The sequence below is a fragment of the Alosa sapidissima genome, chromosome 16 (assembly GCF_018492685.1).
Source record: "Alosa sapidissima isolate fAloSap1 chromosome 16, fAloSap1.pri, whole genome shotgun sequence".
NCBI lineage: Eukaryota > Metazoa > Chordata > Actinopteri > Clupeiformes > Clupeidae > Alosa > Alosa sapidissima.
This window is the reverse complement of record NC_055972.1, coordinates 7,948,599-7,965,101: the sequence shown is the minus strand read 5'-3', so window position 1 is coordinate 7,965,101 and position 16,503 is coordinate 7,948,599. Positions and strand designations below refer to the sequence as shown.

General features: G+C 39.2%; 1 protein-coding gene across 1 annotated transcript in view; it reads left to right on the top strand.

The window, feature by feature from the left end:
• Positions 1-378: 378 nt before the first annotated feature.
• pla2g4f.1 (phospholipase A2, group IVF, tandem duplicate 1) overlaps positions 379-16,503 on the top strand; it is a 59,221-nt gene continuing 43,096 nt past the window's right edge. Inside the window, exon 1 of the mRNA XM_042064808.1 lies at positions 379-607. Coding sequence (XP_041920742.1) covers positions 599-607 — 9 coding nt within the window. The 5' untranslated portion in view covers positions 379-598. The remainder of the gene's footprint in view (positions 608-16,503) is intronic.

Below are 16,503 nucleotides of genomic sequence, written 5' to 3'. Positions count from 1 at the left end.
GAGCAATAGCTGGGGTCATTATGGGGCAGGTGCTTCCATAAAAATGTGTATGAGATGGCGAATCATTGAGTATTGATGAGGTTCTTTTCCACATTTTTTTTTACTTCAGTTGCAAATATATACATTTTTTTGTTTTTTTTTTTGTTTTTAACTATAATGGCAAATGACTATTTCTAATACATCAATTAAAAATATTTTAATATTTAAAATCTTGAAATATGATCTGTCCCTGAGTTCACTGTCCCCCCACGTTACAGTACTTCTTGAAAATCCTTCTGGACACACCCCAAAATGTTCTAGGCTCTCAGGAAGTAGAGCACCTACAAGGAGCTGAGTTTACCCTTAGTTTTACATGCAGCAGCCTGTTGTTGAGCTGGTCCAATATATTTTTTGTCGAGGTTTCCTAAAACGGCATTATTTGCTATGAATGTTCCGGATAGGCTAATGCGTGCAGCGAGAAAGACTTTACGGGGCAGGTGTCCGAATACAGGGCATTCCCAGGACGACAGGTGACAACTCTTTGCCAAGATATAGGGTGGCGCTTGCTACTTCAGTTTCAGACTGATATTGGTGACGCACCGAGAGGTAGGCTGCGATCATGCCCAAGGTAAGCAGGCAATAAGCCGTCGTAATCATAGTATAAAAAGACAGCCTGTCCACTGCATTAGACTATGCTGGGAATCGCATCGTTGATATCATTGACTACCTGATGTTAATCCAATCGGATCCTCCCTAACCTTTAATTTACGCAAAGATTGTTGCCTTGTCCTAGCCCAGGGGTCGGCCACTTTTACCAAATTATTATTGTATTATATGTATTATATGTATATAATGTATTATTTTTTTAATTTCAGAAGAGATAACGACGGTTAGGGACCGTTTGTTATTTATAAACGGGGCCACCGGAGTAAAATAGGGGAGGGTCATGTCTTTTTATTCTTTGTTGAGGGTAGGGTCACCTAACTTTTTTTTGTCTAGGAGGGGGGGTCACCCATCTTTTGTATTAATGAAAACAGCAAAAAATCAAAGTGGCTTGTTTGATTGTTGATTTCTGTCGGCATATAACGTTCTATTTCGTTCCATAGCGCTGTCAACATTGAACAATGAAAATAAAGGAGATTTCCTTTTTAGGTTTCTCACGCAAAATACGGAAAATGTCAACCTCCGTCCCCACGTTGGAAGGGTTTGAGCAACAAAGTAGCCTACTTTATTCACGCCTAACAGCCTATATCCATTTGGTCAACTTTATATAGCCCTAAAAAAGCTAAATTTAACTTTGGTTTACTTAGTTTACCGTGTAGCCTAGCCTAACTTTAAACAATGTGCATGCTTATAAAGCATACTTGTGCTTCATTCATCCACACATCCAGCTCCTAACGTTTTGACAAGCATTTCTACCAATTGACCTTGTTCCTGCCCATCTCTAGCTTTGCTGTCTCCATCCTTTCTGTTTTTGTTGTTTGCAAAAATATATATAGTAGGCCCTATTTATTGGTAACCAGCAACAAGTGCAATTTGTTAATCGCTGTCATTCTCTCTCCTGCCAACAAAAATGTGTTACATTCCAAGTAGTGCGTAATTCTGCTTCATACAGTAGAACAAATACATTGGTCATATAAATAGCCAGTTTATGGTCTACAGTGTAGAGTTGGTAAGTTATGGTAGGCCAACTTGGAGTGAATATAGGCTACAGGGGGATTTCTTTGGCTCTTAGCCTGGCAGGTGCGCACATAGACATAGCCTACGGCCGAACACTGCAAGCGCCAATGAATCGTGCTCTCACGACAACCACGTCGTTAACTTAAATAGGCCTACTGTAGGTTAACATCACTCTGAGTTCGCATTTAAGCAAGCAAAACGATGATTTGAATCTGTTTCTCTGGAAGGGCAAGGGGTAACAACAGGACAACACACAGGCCAGAATGCACGACTAATGTTATGAGAGTATTACAGTAATATGGGATATTCTACGGGAAAATATTAAAACGGCAAGACAGCGGGGAAAAGTTAAAATGATAGGCCTAAAACCGGAAAAATTTGGCATGTTAGGTATTTTTCGGTCCCTGTGATTATTTGTGAAATTGTGCAAACGGCCTTTTCAAGTCATTTGAGAAAGAAGGAGTCAAGCTCCCAAATTGACGCTCGTCTGAGAAATTGAGTTTTGAACAATGTTCAGCTTCGGCAGCTTTACAATGACTGAGGAAGCCTAGAGACGAGTCCATAGCAACAAGTTCATGTGTTGAATTTGTTATTACCCAGTGTGCTTTGTTGAATGGTCTCAATGTTTTATTGTTTTATTTCATGTGAATACTTACTAGAGGAGTAACTTATTTCAAGTAGGTATGCAGTTGCAGGAAGTGTGCATTTAGATTCCATGCTTATTGTGTTTTCACAACAATGTTAGTGAGTAAATCTACTATCTTGGTGAAGTGTGATGTGTAAGATCAGAAAGCAGAGGGTGAGTTTAGAAAGATTGCTTAAGTCGATGTCTTTTCATAGCGCTTTACAGCGTGGGCGGAAGATATCGACAATTGGCCGGGGAGGGTCATGTCTTTTTTAAAAAGACTGCTGGAGGGTCGTTGAAAATTTTCTTGCAGGCTGGGGAGGGTCATGCAACTTTTGATTGAAGCACTCAAAATCCCTCCGGTGACCCCGTTTATAAATAACGAACGGTCCCTTACAAGGAAAAGTTTGGTTATTTAACGTAGGCCTACAGTTACTTTTATTCAACAGAGGATTTTAAATAGCCTACATTTTCTACTAGTTTTAATGTGCAAGTCACTTGAAATGTAAAGTGGAATGACAGAAGTATAGGCCTTAGGCTTCCCATAGGCTAAACACCACCCCCTATTTTTCCAGTGTGCTTTGGTATGCAAAGCAACATATTAGTTAACAACACAACACTCAATTTTCGTTGACATGTCATTGAAATTGAACATTAGGCCTACCAGAGATTAGATTTGGTGATGGCCTTGGAGTCTGGCTGGCTCATATTCAGTGAGGTGAAGTTTCATGCAAGAATTGAGGCTGTCACCATTTAGGGGCAACTCCAAGCAAAACTGTGATATCCATAACGCTAACTAAATACCCCATGGCATTGTGTTGACGTTATGGATGTGACAATTTTGCGCGGAATTGCCCTGAAACGTGAGCGCAGGTTTGTCTTTATATTTTTCATATGTGAGAAAGATTTCTTACATGCAAGTGGAACCGAACAGGGTTAACACAGCAACTCGTTGCAGTGTGCGATATATAACGGGCAATAATGACACGCTGCACTGTTTGTAACAGTGCCTTTAGCATTGCCCATGGCGGGTTAAATGATAGCAAAAAACATGTTTAAGTGAGTTTAACTAGTGTCAATTCATGTACATGAAAAGTGAGTTTAACTATGGCCGTAGATTTAGGGTGGGACGCTAAGGACTAGTCCTAATCAATATTTTAAGATGACAAAATTGTCCCCACCAATATTTTAGCGAACTTATTTGTGCTGCTGATCATTCCGACAGCCAGCACAACAGTAAAAGAAACGTCGTCATATGATTTGCTGAAAAACAGAGGGGGAGGGGGAAGGGTTATCTGACATGCACGCTACAGTAGGCCTACACGCACGGAGAGTGTCAAAGCACAGGCTACTTGTTTGCACCGGCAGTCAAGCGAGCGGGTGTGTCAACGACAACGGTAAGTTAGGGCTGTCTGCCAAGCCTATCCCAAAAAAGGCCAGAGTAAAACATTGTGATATTCCCTTTGCCCTTCAGCATGTACATGTTTGCCCCTTTTTGTGATTTGTAGATCAGCTTTGCCACCCACAAATACGAAGCTTTTTCATTGAGTCTAGGCAAAATAATTAGCCATACAAACTGGCAACTGGTGACCAGGCTTTCAAATGCGGATTTTACTGTTTAAAATAGCATATTACCCAGGATATTGTCACAGCTAACCTAGCTTCTGTAATCTTTCAACCAAAGTTAGGAGTCATGTTGAATAAGGGTGTGCCGCACGGGCAGTCACGGCTATAGTCATTATCACTGACTGTTAGGCTAATTGGGCTACCAATCTTGCAGTCGCAATAAACAATGGATCCGAGATATTTTCCTGTTCCTATATTCTGTTTATGTAGGCTAATGTATTTGTGAATGTAGCCTGCACAATGCAAAGAAATAAAAGATAAACTGGTGCATTTCCATAGGCCTACTCATAGAAATGAACATTGCGAGACACTTATCTCTTCTATGATCTCATCCCATAAAGATTTTCTTTGACTTGTTAGTTTTTTTTAACATTTATTTTATCTAATGATATAGCAAACATGATTAATTGAATCCACATGTCCTTGCACTTGCGAAACTATTTTTCAGCATTCACGTTCCTCTTAAAGTGACAGGCACTCAATTAGATTTACACACCAAATGTGATGATATAGACAAGTGTAGCCTAATAATTTAAATATCAATATGATGTAATCAAATTACTAAATATGTTTAGCTATTAGTAATCATGCAGATCATAAAATACTATAAATAATTCTCAATATACATTTATAGTTTATATGAATTGCAAAATATGAAAAAGAAACCTATGACAACCATCACTTTCTATGTGTGTGTGTGTGTGTGTGTAGGGTCAATCAAATTCTATGATTGCCACTGATGTGAATGATCTCACAAATCAGAGTGGAGTGCACGCACATCTCCAAATTTAAACAGGTGCTGGGTATAAGGCTTAGCCGACAGGGATACCTGACGAAGACCTCTGGTCGAAACGTTGTACTAATAAACCACTCTGGGAGCTTATAGAAACAGTGTGCGGGTATCTTTTTATTTTTCAATGATCTCACAAATCACACAAACCAAATCAAATTTTAAAAAATCGCAATAGTATCGAAATCGAGATTCTTCACTTGCTATTGGTATTGAAACAATAATGTTGGTATCGTGACAACAGGAGTTGTGGATGTGTCCCCACCAAAGCTGAGACCAAACCTACGCCCTTGAACTAGTGTCAATTCATGAAAAGACGAAACTACAAAAATCTACATTGGTGTACTGACTAGACATTACATTAGGCCTATTTATTTATTTATTATTATTATTATTTTATTATTATTATTATTTTATTATTATTATTTATTTTATTTTTATTTATTTTTTTTGGGGGGGGGAGACTTCGTGATACCTCCCTGAAATGACTTTTTGCAGATGTCTGTTAACTGTAGGCTATGTTATTTGCACACCTATGAAGAAGATCCATTTTTTTGGCCGTATCACACTTGTATAGGCCTATTAATTCGCCGAACTCGTTGTGAAGTTTAAATGAACGGTCACGTTGCATCCGAGCTGTAAAATGCAGACGTTCAGAACATGGCAACATTGTAGCATATGACAGAGGTGGCTTTTAGCTAGATGGATGACAGCAGGCTAAGTAAAATAGCGATGTTTCAAAACTAAGGTTCATCAGAATCTTGGGATACGCCCGCTTGACAACGGGAGAGATAGAACTAACGACTGGCCTTTGGCCGTAGCAACCATCCATTTAGAACTAGTAACGGCAGTTTGTCCTGCAAGTTGAGAAATTAGTTGATATGTGTTGGAAGAAAGTAGTTCTACAAACAAGACAAGTTTTAGCGATTAAAACTTTTAAATTGTAACGGGAAATGAGCACAATGCAAGTGGCAACAGTGGAATAAGCAGGGACTCCACGGTGGTCTGTTCAGAAGTTAATGCACTTATGAGGTTTAAACAACCTCGACCGTCCATTAACTTCTGTGAACAGACCACCGTGTCGTCCATTATCCCTTACTTAACTTCCGGGAACTATTTGAGGCTTCCATTAGCTGCCATTGTTGGAAAAAAATGGAACATTAGCGTCAATGGAGTTGTCGCAAATCTACCTTTACTATGGCTCTGGGTAGACCTATATTTTCATTCCGTTTTCAATGGCAAATGCGAAACATCGCCAAAACAACCACCAGTGGACAAAAAGAGTATAAGGCCTACATGTGTACTGTTAAGACTCGCCATAGAGAATGAATGGGGAAATTAGGCTAGGAGTTTATAGTTTGACGATGTCGTAGGCTACTCCCGTCAGTCCCGGCGTCATGGGGGGGGGGGGGGGGGGGGGGGGGGCTTTGGGGGGCCGGGCCCGTCCTGGATGAGCTTGGCTGCACCAACCAACCCCACTTCCCCACATAGAGCTTGTTACCGCTCCAGGGCTAACTCCTTAACACTCTATCTGAAAGTGGTTAGCAAATGAACGAGGATATTGGTTTTATCTGCGGATTTATTTTTGCATTATTTTGAATATGACTCGCTCAAGACTCAACAGCACGTCTACTTTTTCCACATGCATCTCAGTTCTAACACACATATCTCCTCTCGCTTTTTCTCTCTCCATCCCTGCGCACGGTGCTCTCTTAAAGGAGCTGCACCATTTTACAACAATTGCATCTACATTTTCATATTAGAATGTTTTGTCAAGTGTATTGTGATCAATTTAAGTTCCCGTGCCCCCCCTGGAAGGTGTAATGCCCGTCCGTGAATTTGTGTCTGCCGCCGGGTCTGACTCCCGTGCGGGCCGGATGCGGACATGTTTTGGAGGGCCACCCAAAATGCGGGCCGTAGTTTGGGGACCACTGGTCTAGTTAAAACTAGGGAAAGCGATGCTGGATGATGTTGCGTCTGTTTAGCCTTTAGTTTCTTAGCAGACGGTTTTGACCAACGCTTGCTATGTCACCAAAACGAAGAATTTTGAACCTGACTTTGTTCAATGTTAAGATTTCTGTACTTCTGTACAAATGATTGCATATTTCATTAGATAATTGATAAATTACACATAATGTTTCACAAAACTTCCAATACAAAACATTAGTGGCAGTAAATAATCAGCTCTATTAGTTAAGATTCAATATATCTCTGCATAAGCGTATAGACATAAACAGGGTGATAACAAGCTAATACCAATGGAATGCTATCACTTATTTCCTACCTCTAGGGTGGTATATACATTGCCAAAAAATACTATGAGACTTCCCCCTCAGATGGTATGACCAACCTCTCTGGCTTAATGGGAGAGAGAGAGGAAGAGGGTGCGTGAGTGTGAGAGATAAAGATAGAGAGGCTGTGTGTGTGTGTGTGTGTGTTTGTGAGAGAGACAGAGATAGAGCAGGCCTCAACCATAAACAGATAATTTCCCACTTCACTCTGTGCATTTCATGTGCACATACATCAGAAATAATGAAATAGCCTACACAAATACATCAAACACATAGCAGCTACTTCACAGTTTCAGTTTAAAGAATATTCAAGAGTTTGGAAGTAAAATTGATGTTGAAATATTTACTTAAGCAATACTCCACCATTTGGGGAAATACACTTGTTTTCCACCTCCCCTCGAGTTAAACAATTGAGTTTTACTTTTCCCCAGTTTATCCAGCCGTTCTCTGAGTCTGACAGTAGCACTTTTAGCTCCAGCTCATTGAATCAGATTAGACCGTTAGCATCTCTCCTATAAAATTATTATTATCATTGTATAATAGGGCTGTCACTTTTGTGAAAAAATCCTGTTCGATTTTTGAGACATAAGTGTTCATTGAATCGATTGTAAAATCTATTTTTTTTATGTCTAAAGACGTTTTCATTTTCAACGCCAGATATAGGCCAATCCACAAACAACTAACAGGCATTAGTACGAACGTAAAGAGGGCGCTTGTAGACGCAAGCCAGCAATATTTCTGATGATTTATTGGCGTGAAGTTTCGTGCACAATGACAAAAAGGAGTGCAACATTCTCGAAAAACAATAAGCCGAGTGGACTGCCATTACATCAGTGACAAACATGACTGCAGGCTTCAACGTAGCGGTGTCTGTGTTTACGATTAGAAATGTCAAACAAATTTCGCCTACGTAGAACTCGATTGCACAGTTTGCATAGCGCTTTGTTCTTCTCCATAGTTTGATATACCGAAGTACTTCCACATCGAACTCCTCAAGTTATTAGGGCCTATCACTCATCTCTCTACATGTCGCACAGGTTGATCGCGTTGTCCTCCATTTTTTGGAAAAAACGAGGACAAAAACGAGCAGCACAGCAGCTGATTGAAACAGCTGTTTCCGGTGCGTAAAATGGGTGGGAATTTTCTTTTTAGCTTTTGCAATGCTTCAGTGTTTCCCCTACAGTGTATTTAACAGCGGCGCAGCGCCGCCGCTGGATTTTCAGCGCCGCTGCAACATAATATCACGAGATTCACTTAACACACTGTAAAAGCACAACGGCCAACGTCATCTCGAAATTGTTTTCTGAAAGTCTTGAGTAAGTTAAGTGCATCAAATCCGCACTTAGCCTCTCTTTATTCAGGACATATATGCGGCATGATGTGTCAGGTGATTACAAGCCCAAAGACAAGTCTGCAGCCCATATGGCTAGCCTACGTTCTGAACACGGTTACATTGTTTAGCTATCCGACTGATGGGGTCTTGCTCCGCCACAGTGTAGCCTATGGTGTCATCGTTCACTTGTAGGTTACACAATAAATAGCCTACTTATAGGCCTGGTGACAATAAAAAATGATATTAGTTATATTTCATCACAAAGCTGTTTGTATGCCGTGAATTCGCTTGTAGCCTATGCCATATGTTAAGCTTGAGCAATTCCTCTGATCCAAAGCCTGCTTTGACACATTGACACTAATGTGAAACATGCATCCTCCTCTCCTAGCCTACATCAAATAAAAGAAACCAATTCATGATTACCGAAATGAATTTAACATGGGGGGAAAAAAGTTTGTTGCGATTTAGCCTACTGTTGTGATGCGATTCTTTCTGCTGATTGGATTTACGTCCGGTGTCGTCAACTCTGAGAACTCTTGCTCCGGCTGACAATTTTATCCAGAGAGCTGATTTCCCAAAGATGAGCCTCCATCAACATTCAACGACAAATTATTAAAACGTAAGTAATGCAATAGAGTAAACCAATGTGCTACAAGGTGTATGGTCTTAACGTTAATTGTAGCCTAGACTTGTAACGTTAGCGTAGGGCTACATGTAATGTTTGCATGGGAAAGCTAGGCGAACACAGTCTAGGCCTGTTTAAACTTTCTGATAGTTAAAGGAAATATGAGCATATGTTGGCATATACGTATAGCCTAAATTCTGTCCACTTAGCTATAATAGGCTATCACAAACAGACCTTTTCTACGTTTGCGGCATTAGACATAGGAGCCTACATTCTCTTATCAGAAAGACGTGTTCTCATAACTTCAGCGTTCTCTTGACGGTGAGACGAACGGTCGCACTTCAATCAAGTAGCCTAGGTCCTTTTCGAGTTAATTGTGAGTGAGTTGTATGGTAACTGTGGGAGTGATGTAGAAGAAAAGTGAGTATTTACTTTTTTATACGTGGGTTTGTTGTTTTGGGACTGAGAAATAGACTACAAGGAGAGCATCTGGCTACGTGCATGCGTGTCAGCATTAATGGCCCCCCAACAATTCAATTCAATTACCAAAGAGCCTTAGAGATGTTCTTTGAAAAGCCCAGAAAAATTAAGTGCTCGCAGATTGGGTGTGGCCTTTGCCATTAAGACAAATTTAAATAAATTGTAAATAATCTTTTTCTGGGTTGTGCCATTTCATTTTTCTTCTATCATTTTTAAACAATAATGTAAAAGAAAGCTGAAAATGTCCACAAAAGAAACATGAAGGTATGATATAACCCCCCCCCCCCCCCCCCCCCCCCCCAAGTAATAGCACCGCTGCTGGAAAAATTTCTAGGGGAAACACTGAATGCTTACTGCACTTCGGAATTCTTTTATATTCTTATATTCTTGTTTGTGATTTTGTTACATCTATCTTTTTTATTTGTTTAATTCGTTCAAAATGAATAGTGTATATTTGGTTAAAATCGATTCCCTATTTTAGTTTTCGAAACTTGTGTTGTTTGGTCCAATCGATTTTCGAACATAAAGTGACAGCCCTATTGTATAACCATTTGTGTAAGCAGAAATATTGTTGTGCTGAGTTCTAAGAAAAGAGAGTTAAAGTTAAATGTTGTTGTGCTAAGTTCTAAGAAAAGATAGTTCAAGTTAAATGTTGTTGTGCTGAGTTCTAAGAACAGAGAGTACAAGTTAAGTGTGCACCCAGACAGACAGGAACTACACCCTGTCTGTGTGTGTGTGTGTGTGGGTGAGTATGTCACAATAGACCTCTGAAGTTCGCCTACAAAAAAGCTACCATCTTTGTCCATATAAGGAGATCTGGTATCTTGAGATTTTTCCTATGGGAAAATAACATGGGGATTTTGAATTATCACACCTGTTAAACTCTCCCGGGGACGACAAAATCGGAAATGCAGACGTTTTCCCAAACACACTTTTGTCATCTGCCTTCGAGTAGACACTGTGATCTCCGGTTTGTGAAGGCGACACACTTTGATTTTTGCTACCCCAGAGCTAACGTGCAATGCAACTTGTGCAATGCAACTAAGTGTGCCGTCCGCACGTACCGGTGATCACAGTATCCACTCGAAGGCAGAGGACAAAAGTGTGTTCAGGAAAACGTCTGCATTTCAGACTTTTTCATCCCTGCAAGAGTTTAACAGGTGTGATAATTCAAAATCCCCATGTTATTTTCCCATAGAAAAAATGGCCAGATACTGGATCTCAAAGATGGCAGCTTTTTTGTAGGCGAACTTCAGAGGTCTATGAAGTCACTATGTCTTGCTTCCTATTTTCTGTGTGCATCTGTACAATAAAAGACACAGCTTTTGGGCTGCAGAGTCAGAGACTGATGGTGTGAGGAATTCTTCCTTACATTAGCAGGCTCTCCTCTTGGTACCAGAGTTTGTGGGCAAAGCCATACTTCTTGTATCTATATGCAGAGCCGGACAGTAACGGAGTACATTTACTTGAGTACAGTACTTGAGTACAATTTTGAGGGATCTGTACTTTACTCGAGTATCATTTTTGGGGAGTACTCATGACTTTACTTAAGTACATTTGAGAGGCAAATATTGAACTCTTTACTCCACTACATTTCTATCCATAACCGTGAGGTCCCGTTACTTCTAAAAAAAAGGAAAAAAGAAAAATCTATCAGCCATCACCTTCAGCTTTCCGCCAAAGTCAACTCCATGGTCAGATTTAGATAAGAGACAAAACCATGGACGAAACAATGAATGAAGACGCAGCAGGTCCATCCCGGGAATGTGCCAACCTGTGGCCCCACCTCGCCAGACTATTTCATTTTTCTGAACAAGTTAATGATAGTTTTTGCCTTAAGTGTTTCAATTACAAAATAGTATTTTGTATTTGAAATACATATTTTAAATACATGTATTAGAAATACTGCCCATTCCTAGCAACATGGTAAAAAGATGAAAATGACTTGATTTTACTTTCAATTAATTTTACATTCTCCAAGGTATTAACATTAACATTTTTCATAACTCTATGTAGGACGTTTCTGTACATAAATGTAAGCACTGTGGCAGTAATGCAATATTTGAAAAAAAAAAAAAAATGTAGGCTACTCTTGTACTCTTGATACTCAAGTACTTTTAAAAACAAGTACTTCAGTACTTGTAGACAGTAGACATCTGACTGTTGTACTTTTACTTGTACTTGAGTAAAATTTTGCAAAGGGTATCTGTACTTTTACTCAAGTAATGAAGCTGTGTACTCTGTCCGCCTCTGTCTATATGTTGGGGTTAAATTCCCTGACAGTTACCAACAATGTTAACAACAAACTGAGCTTCACTGCTGCAAACAAAGTTGCCTATATGCTTCGCCATATAACGAACCAGCTAGCCTTGTGATAACAAAATCTTTACCTTTTGTTTAGTCCACTGAAAGTCATCCACATATCAAACGATTAAATACACAGTTATGGAGGAATTGTTTTGGGGAAGCAGTTGCACCCGCTTTTGCGGCCTTTAAGCCACGCCACGCTCTTCATCTAGGCATGCGACATCATTAAGAAAAGGACACGCCACTGTAAAGAAACGGATAGGCTAAAGCAGTGGTCCCCAAACTTTTTCTTCCGAGGGCCAGCTCACTATGCCTGGCTCTAAGAGAGGGCCAGAGACTCTGAGTATATTAGTAACCATAAATAGCTTAGTGCTGTGAACAACAGCAGTCTACCTTAGTTGAATATTCCATTCCATTTAATCATAGGCTGCAATTTAATACCATTGTTAGCTGTGTTTATATTGCAATCATGCCATATCAGTGTAAAATGTAGCTCAAATGAAATAATACTAATCAAAAAATAGCATTCCCAATAGTATTAGCAGGGAGTCCCAAAAGTGTATTTTATTAAAAATGTGTGAACTCTGAACTCTGTGTCTTTGCATACACAGCTCAAGTTGTGAACAAGCAATATCCTACAAATAATTTGAAGTTCTCAAACTATGAGAGTTTTATAAAGTGCTGGCAAAAACATCTGAAATTACCACTTTCACTCACCTGATGAGAACTTTGTGAATTTGTATGAACGAGTGTATTAATGAGTGAATAAAAAATAGAAATAATTATCCCAGAAAGTCCCAGAAATATGACTTGAATAGAAGTTAGTTAGTTATTAACAATTAATTGATAAACTTGTAGAATACTTTGAGCACTGATGCAGTCAGCATAGGCCTCTTACATTGTTTGCAGGTAGGTAGGCCTACATTTCATTCCGTTTTCGATGGCAAACGCGAAACAGCGCCAAAACAACCACCAGTGGACAAAAAGAGTATTACATGTGTACTTTTAATACTCGCCATAGAGAATGAATGGGGGAAATTACGGAGGTTATAGTTTGACGATGTCGTACTGCCATGCGGGCCAGATGCTATATACCACGGACATGTTTTGGGGTGCCGTAGTTTGGGGACCACTGGGCTAAAGTATGATTACCGTATTTGACTTTGGGCTGTATTTTGCACACTTGCGCATGGCGTAAAACTCGTTTTCCACCCGGCGCGAAGTTTAATTCCTTATTTTGCACGTTACATTTTTAAACAATGCGCCCAGGGGTGTGGCAATTAACAACTTAGGGAGTGGCTTAGCGCATTGTCTAAAAATCGCTATTGTACACCTGGTCAGAAGTCTATGGTGAGTTAAATATGTTATTTTAAGAGCGCATTGTCAACAGTCATATTGGCGGGTGCACCTATCATCCATGAACGCACACCAGCCACTTCCAAGCAAAACATTACAAATTGCACGATTACAATAGGAAACATAATTAGAATAAAGATATTACGAAATACTGTACATCTCATGATGAGTAGTTATTCAGCATCATTTGCAAATTGGTAATGACGGTTAAAAGTGATTAGGGGAGAGGCGAGAGACACGTATGGAGCACAGCTGAAGACGCACTGTCACGAGATATGAGCAACTCCTCTGCAGGATAATCATTTGAGCAATATTAGGGTAAGTGTTGCTTTTTCCAGTCTGTTTTCGATGGTAACCCATTGTCAGTTAAAGGAGAATTCCGGTGTGATATTGACCTAAAGTGTATTGAAACATGATACCGAGTGTGAACGTATGTCTCATAGCCCATCTCGGCTTGTCCCCTGCACTCCAAAATCTGGCGCTAGTTAGCCGATGCTACCAACAGCTTTTTCAATAGTGGTGCTTCGGCATCGGGCTAGCCATGCAAATAAATCACTGTTTTCCAGTTTCTTCCAGTAGCAGCAACTGGAATCCATGCATTTATATAATTCAGTAATTTTTTCAGAATTTTTTGAGACCTAAGTGCATGGGCCCTGGTTGAATTGACGTGGAATGACCCATCTCATCTACAAGTAATATGCTTTCAGGAAATATATAGTTTAGGGTATTTAGTCTGTTTTCCATAGACATTATAGGCTAAAATGTATCCGCTTTACACTAGATTCGCCTGTACAGAATATAGGGCAATGTATGTGCATGGCATGGAGGAAGATGGGAAATGTCTTCAATTGTGTTGACTATACTCCAGAGGGTTTTGTGCTTTCAGAAAATATATAGTTTAGGGTGTTTAATTTGCTTTCCCTAGACAGTATATGTCAAAATGTGTCCACTTTACACTAGATTCGCCTATACAGAATAGAGGCCAATGTATTGTGCATTGCATGGAGGAAGATGGGACATGTCCTATTTGGTGTCATATCACTTCTAGAGGTTATATGCTTTTAGAAAATATATAGTTTATGATGTTTAATTTGTTTCCCTTAATAGTGCAGGCCAAAATGTATCAGCTGTTCACTTGATTCGCCTATACAGAATAGAGGAGTATGTATTATGCATGGTATGGAGGAAGATGGGACATAAGTTGATTAATGGTATATTTCATGTAGGGCATATGCTTGTAGAATATGTATAATTTTGGCTGATCTATGATTTTGGTAAAACCATGACCCATGCATAGGCATGCACTTCAATTATTAATCTTAAACTATATTTATTAGTATAACATGCGCCTTTTGGCAGACGTCACAACAATAGTCACCTCTTTGGAGGCTAGCTGCAGTTATCTGCACCTGTCTGTCGAATTTGGACATTATCATGTCCATCTTCAACTTTGTCTTTACAATTTTCCTTCATTCATTCACTTACATAAACATACTGTGCTGTCTGATTACTGTTTTAGCCAAAATTGTGCAAAGTAAAGAGGCATCATACAGGCCCCTCTGATTGGACAGTCTCAACAGATCAGTCAACCCCCCGGGCAAGAGGTCAATTACTATAAGTCTATAAGTCTTGGAAAATGATGGACTGATACTTTCGTGTGATATACTGTATATGATTCAGTGACCTCTAAATCAGACCACCAAAAACACTTTTCTAGGCTGAATAATGCTTAACTATATGTTTGTACAACTTTAACATTGTGGAACACTTAAATGCAAAAACACACTGGCTCTATTTAAAGACTGAACAACCATTTCCATTGATTCAAAGGGCCAAAATAAAAAAAATAGACACCAATTAGCAACAAACAAGTCTGAAATAAGCCTGAGAAATGTAACTCTTTGAAAATAAAAGAATGTTCCTCAACAATGCAATATTCTAAAATTCCATGTTAAGTTAGATGGGATCAGATATTCTTTAGAATGCTTATTTTACAACATTCTAATTACAGTTTTGTCAGTATTTGCTGAAGGATAATGCCTAAAACAACCCTCATTTTAACATATTTCCACCAACTGGATTTTCATGGACTTTTACTATGGTGTTTAGATCACCAATTGAAGTATAAAAATGTAAAAAATAAATTCTGTTGCAATTAGTTTTGGGTCAGACCTTACTTTGCCTGGACTAATATGCATCTGAGGGGTATTTCAGAAAACCAATTAAGTTGAGATTTTTTTGTTATCCTGGCTGAATTTAGTTTTGACTTGGTTTCAGAAAAGAAATGTCAAATAAGTTACCATGGGGATTTATTCTGTGCAGCTAGCCAGACCTAGTTAATTCGAAATATGTTGTTATACTGGTTCAGACCGCTGTCTCTCCACTAGATTCCATGTATGCATACTAGTATATACAGCTTTGGGAAAAAATTAAGAGACCACTGTACATTTTTTTGATGTCATTCTACAGTTGCTGAGTGACATTCGAATGAGTTGACAATCATATTCAAATTTGCACATTTTAATATGAAATATTATGAAAAATGTGCAGTGGTCTTTTAATTGTTTTCTAGAGCTGTATACTTATTTGCTTGCAAAACACCACAGATAGTCTATATAATGCCATGGGGTTATCATTTTAATTGTGAGAGCCTAGCTATTTTGTTATTATTAACATAGTTGCTGCTTGCTTCTTCTGTTGATAGGACCTTTGATGAATAGCCTATGCAGTAGTTGACTGGAAATGGAGGGCACATTTTCAATGCTGTTTTCAATGAATTTGGTGATAAAGACAAAGGGCCCTATCATGACAGTCAAAAGTGCATAGTCACTCGTCAAAAGCTTATTCAAATTTAGTAGGATGTGTCCAGTCCACATTGGGAGGGTTTTCATTATCAAACGTCGAGCGCATGGCGCAACAAGGTATTCCTAGGTTTTTTAATTAGTCATGGGTGTGTTAGGGGCGTAACATCATTTAAACCAATGAGAATGACATCTGTCGCAAAGCGCAATGTCAAATAAATGCATCAGTATTTTGACATTCAGCGGCGCATTTGAAGGAGGCTGCTTGCGAGACCGTATGGGATAGTCATGATTTTTTAGACTTCTAAGGTCTGCTGTTCAGACCCTGAAGGAATTTATTTTCTGTTCATTGTTTTTTGTGAGAGTGTTTCTACTTATCTCAGTAAGGAAAATAAATCAAGAGCCTATGTTGAGTACAAATATGTCTTCTGAAGGCTTAAACAGAGCCCAGCCAAAAACTCCAATAAAATTTGTATCAACTTTGAGGGACAGCTATGACCATGCAGGATTATCCAGACCAAACCTGACGATTTTGCTACATACTATTCCTATTTATGTACCACCATGCAAAATTTGAGCCTCCTACATGGTTTAGTTATTGCGCTGTGGG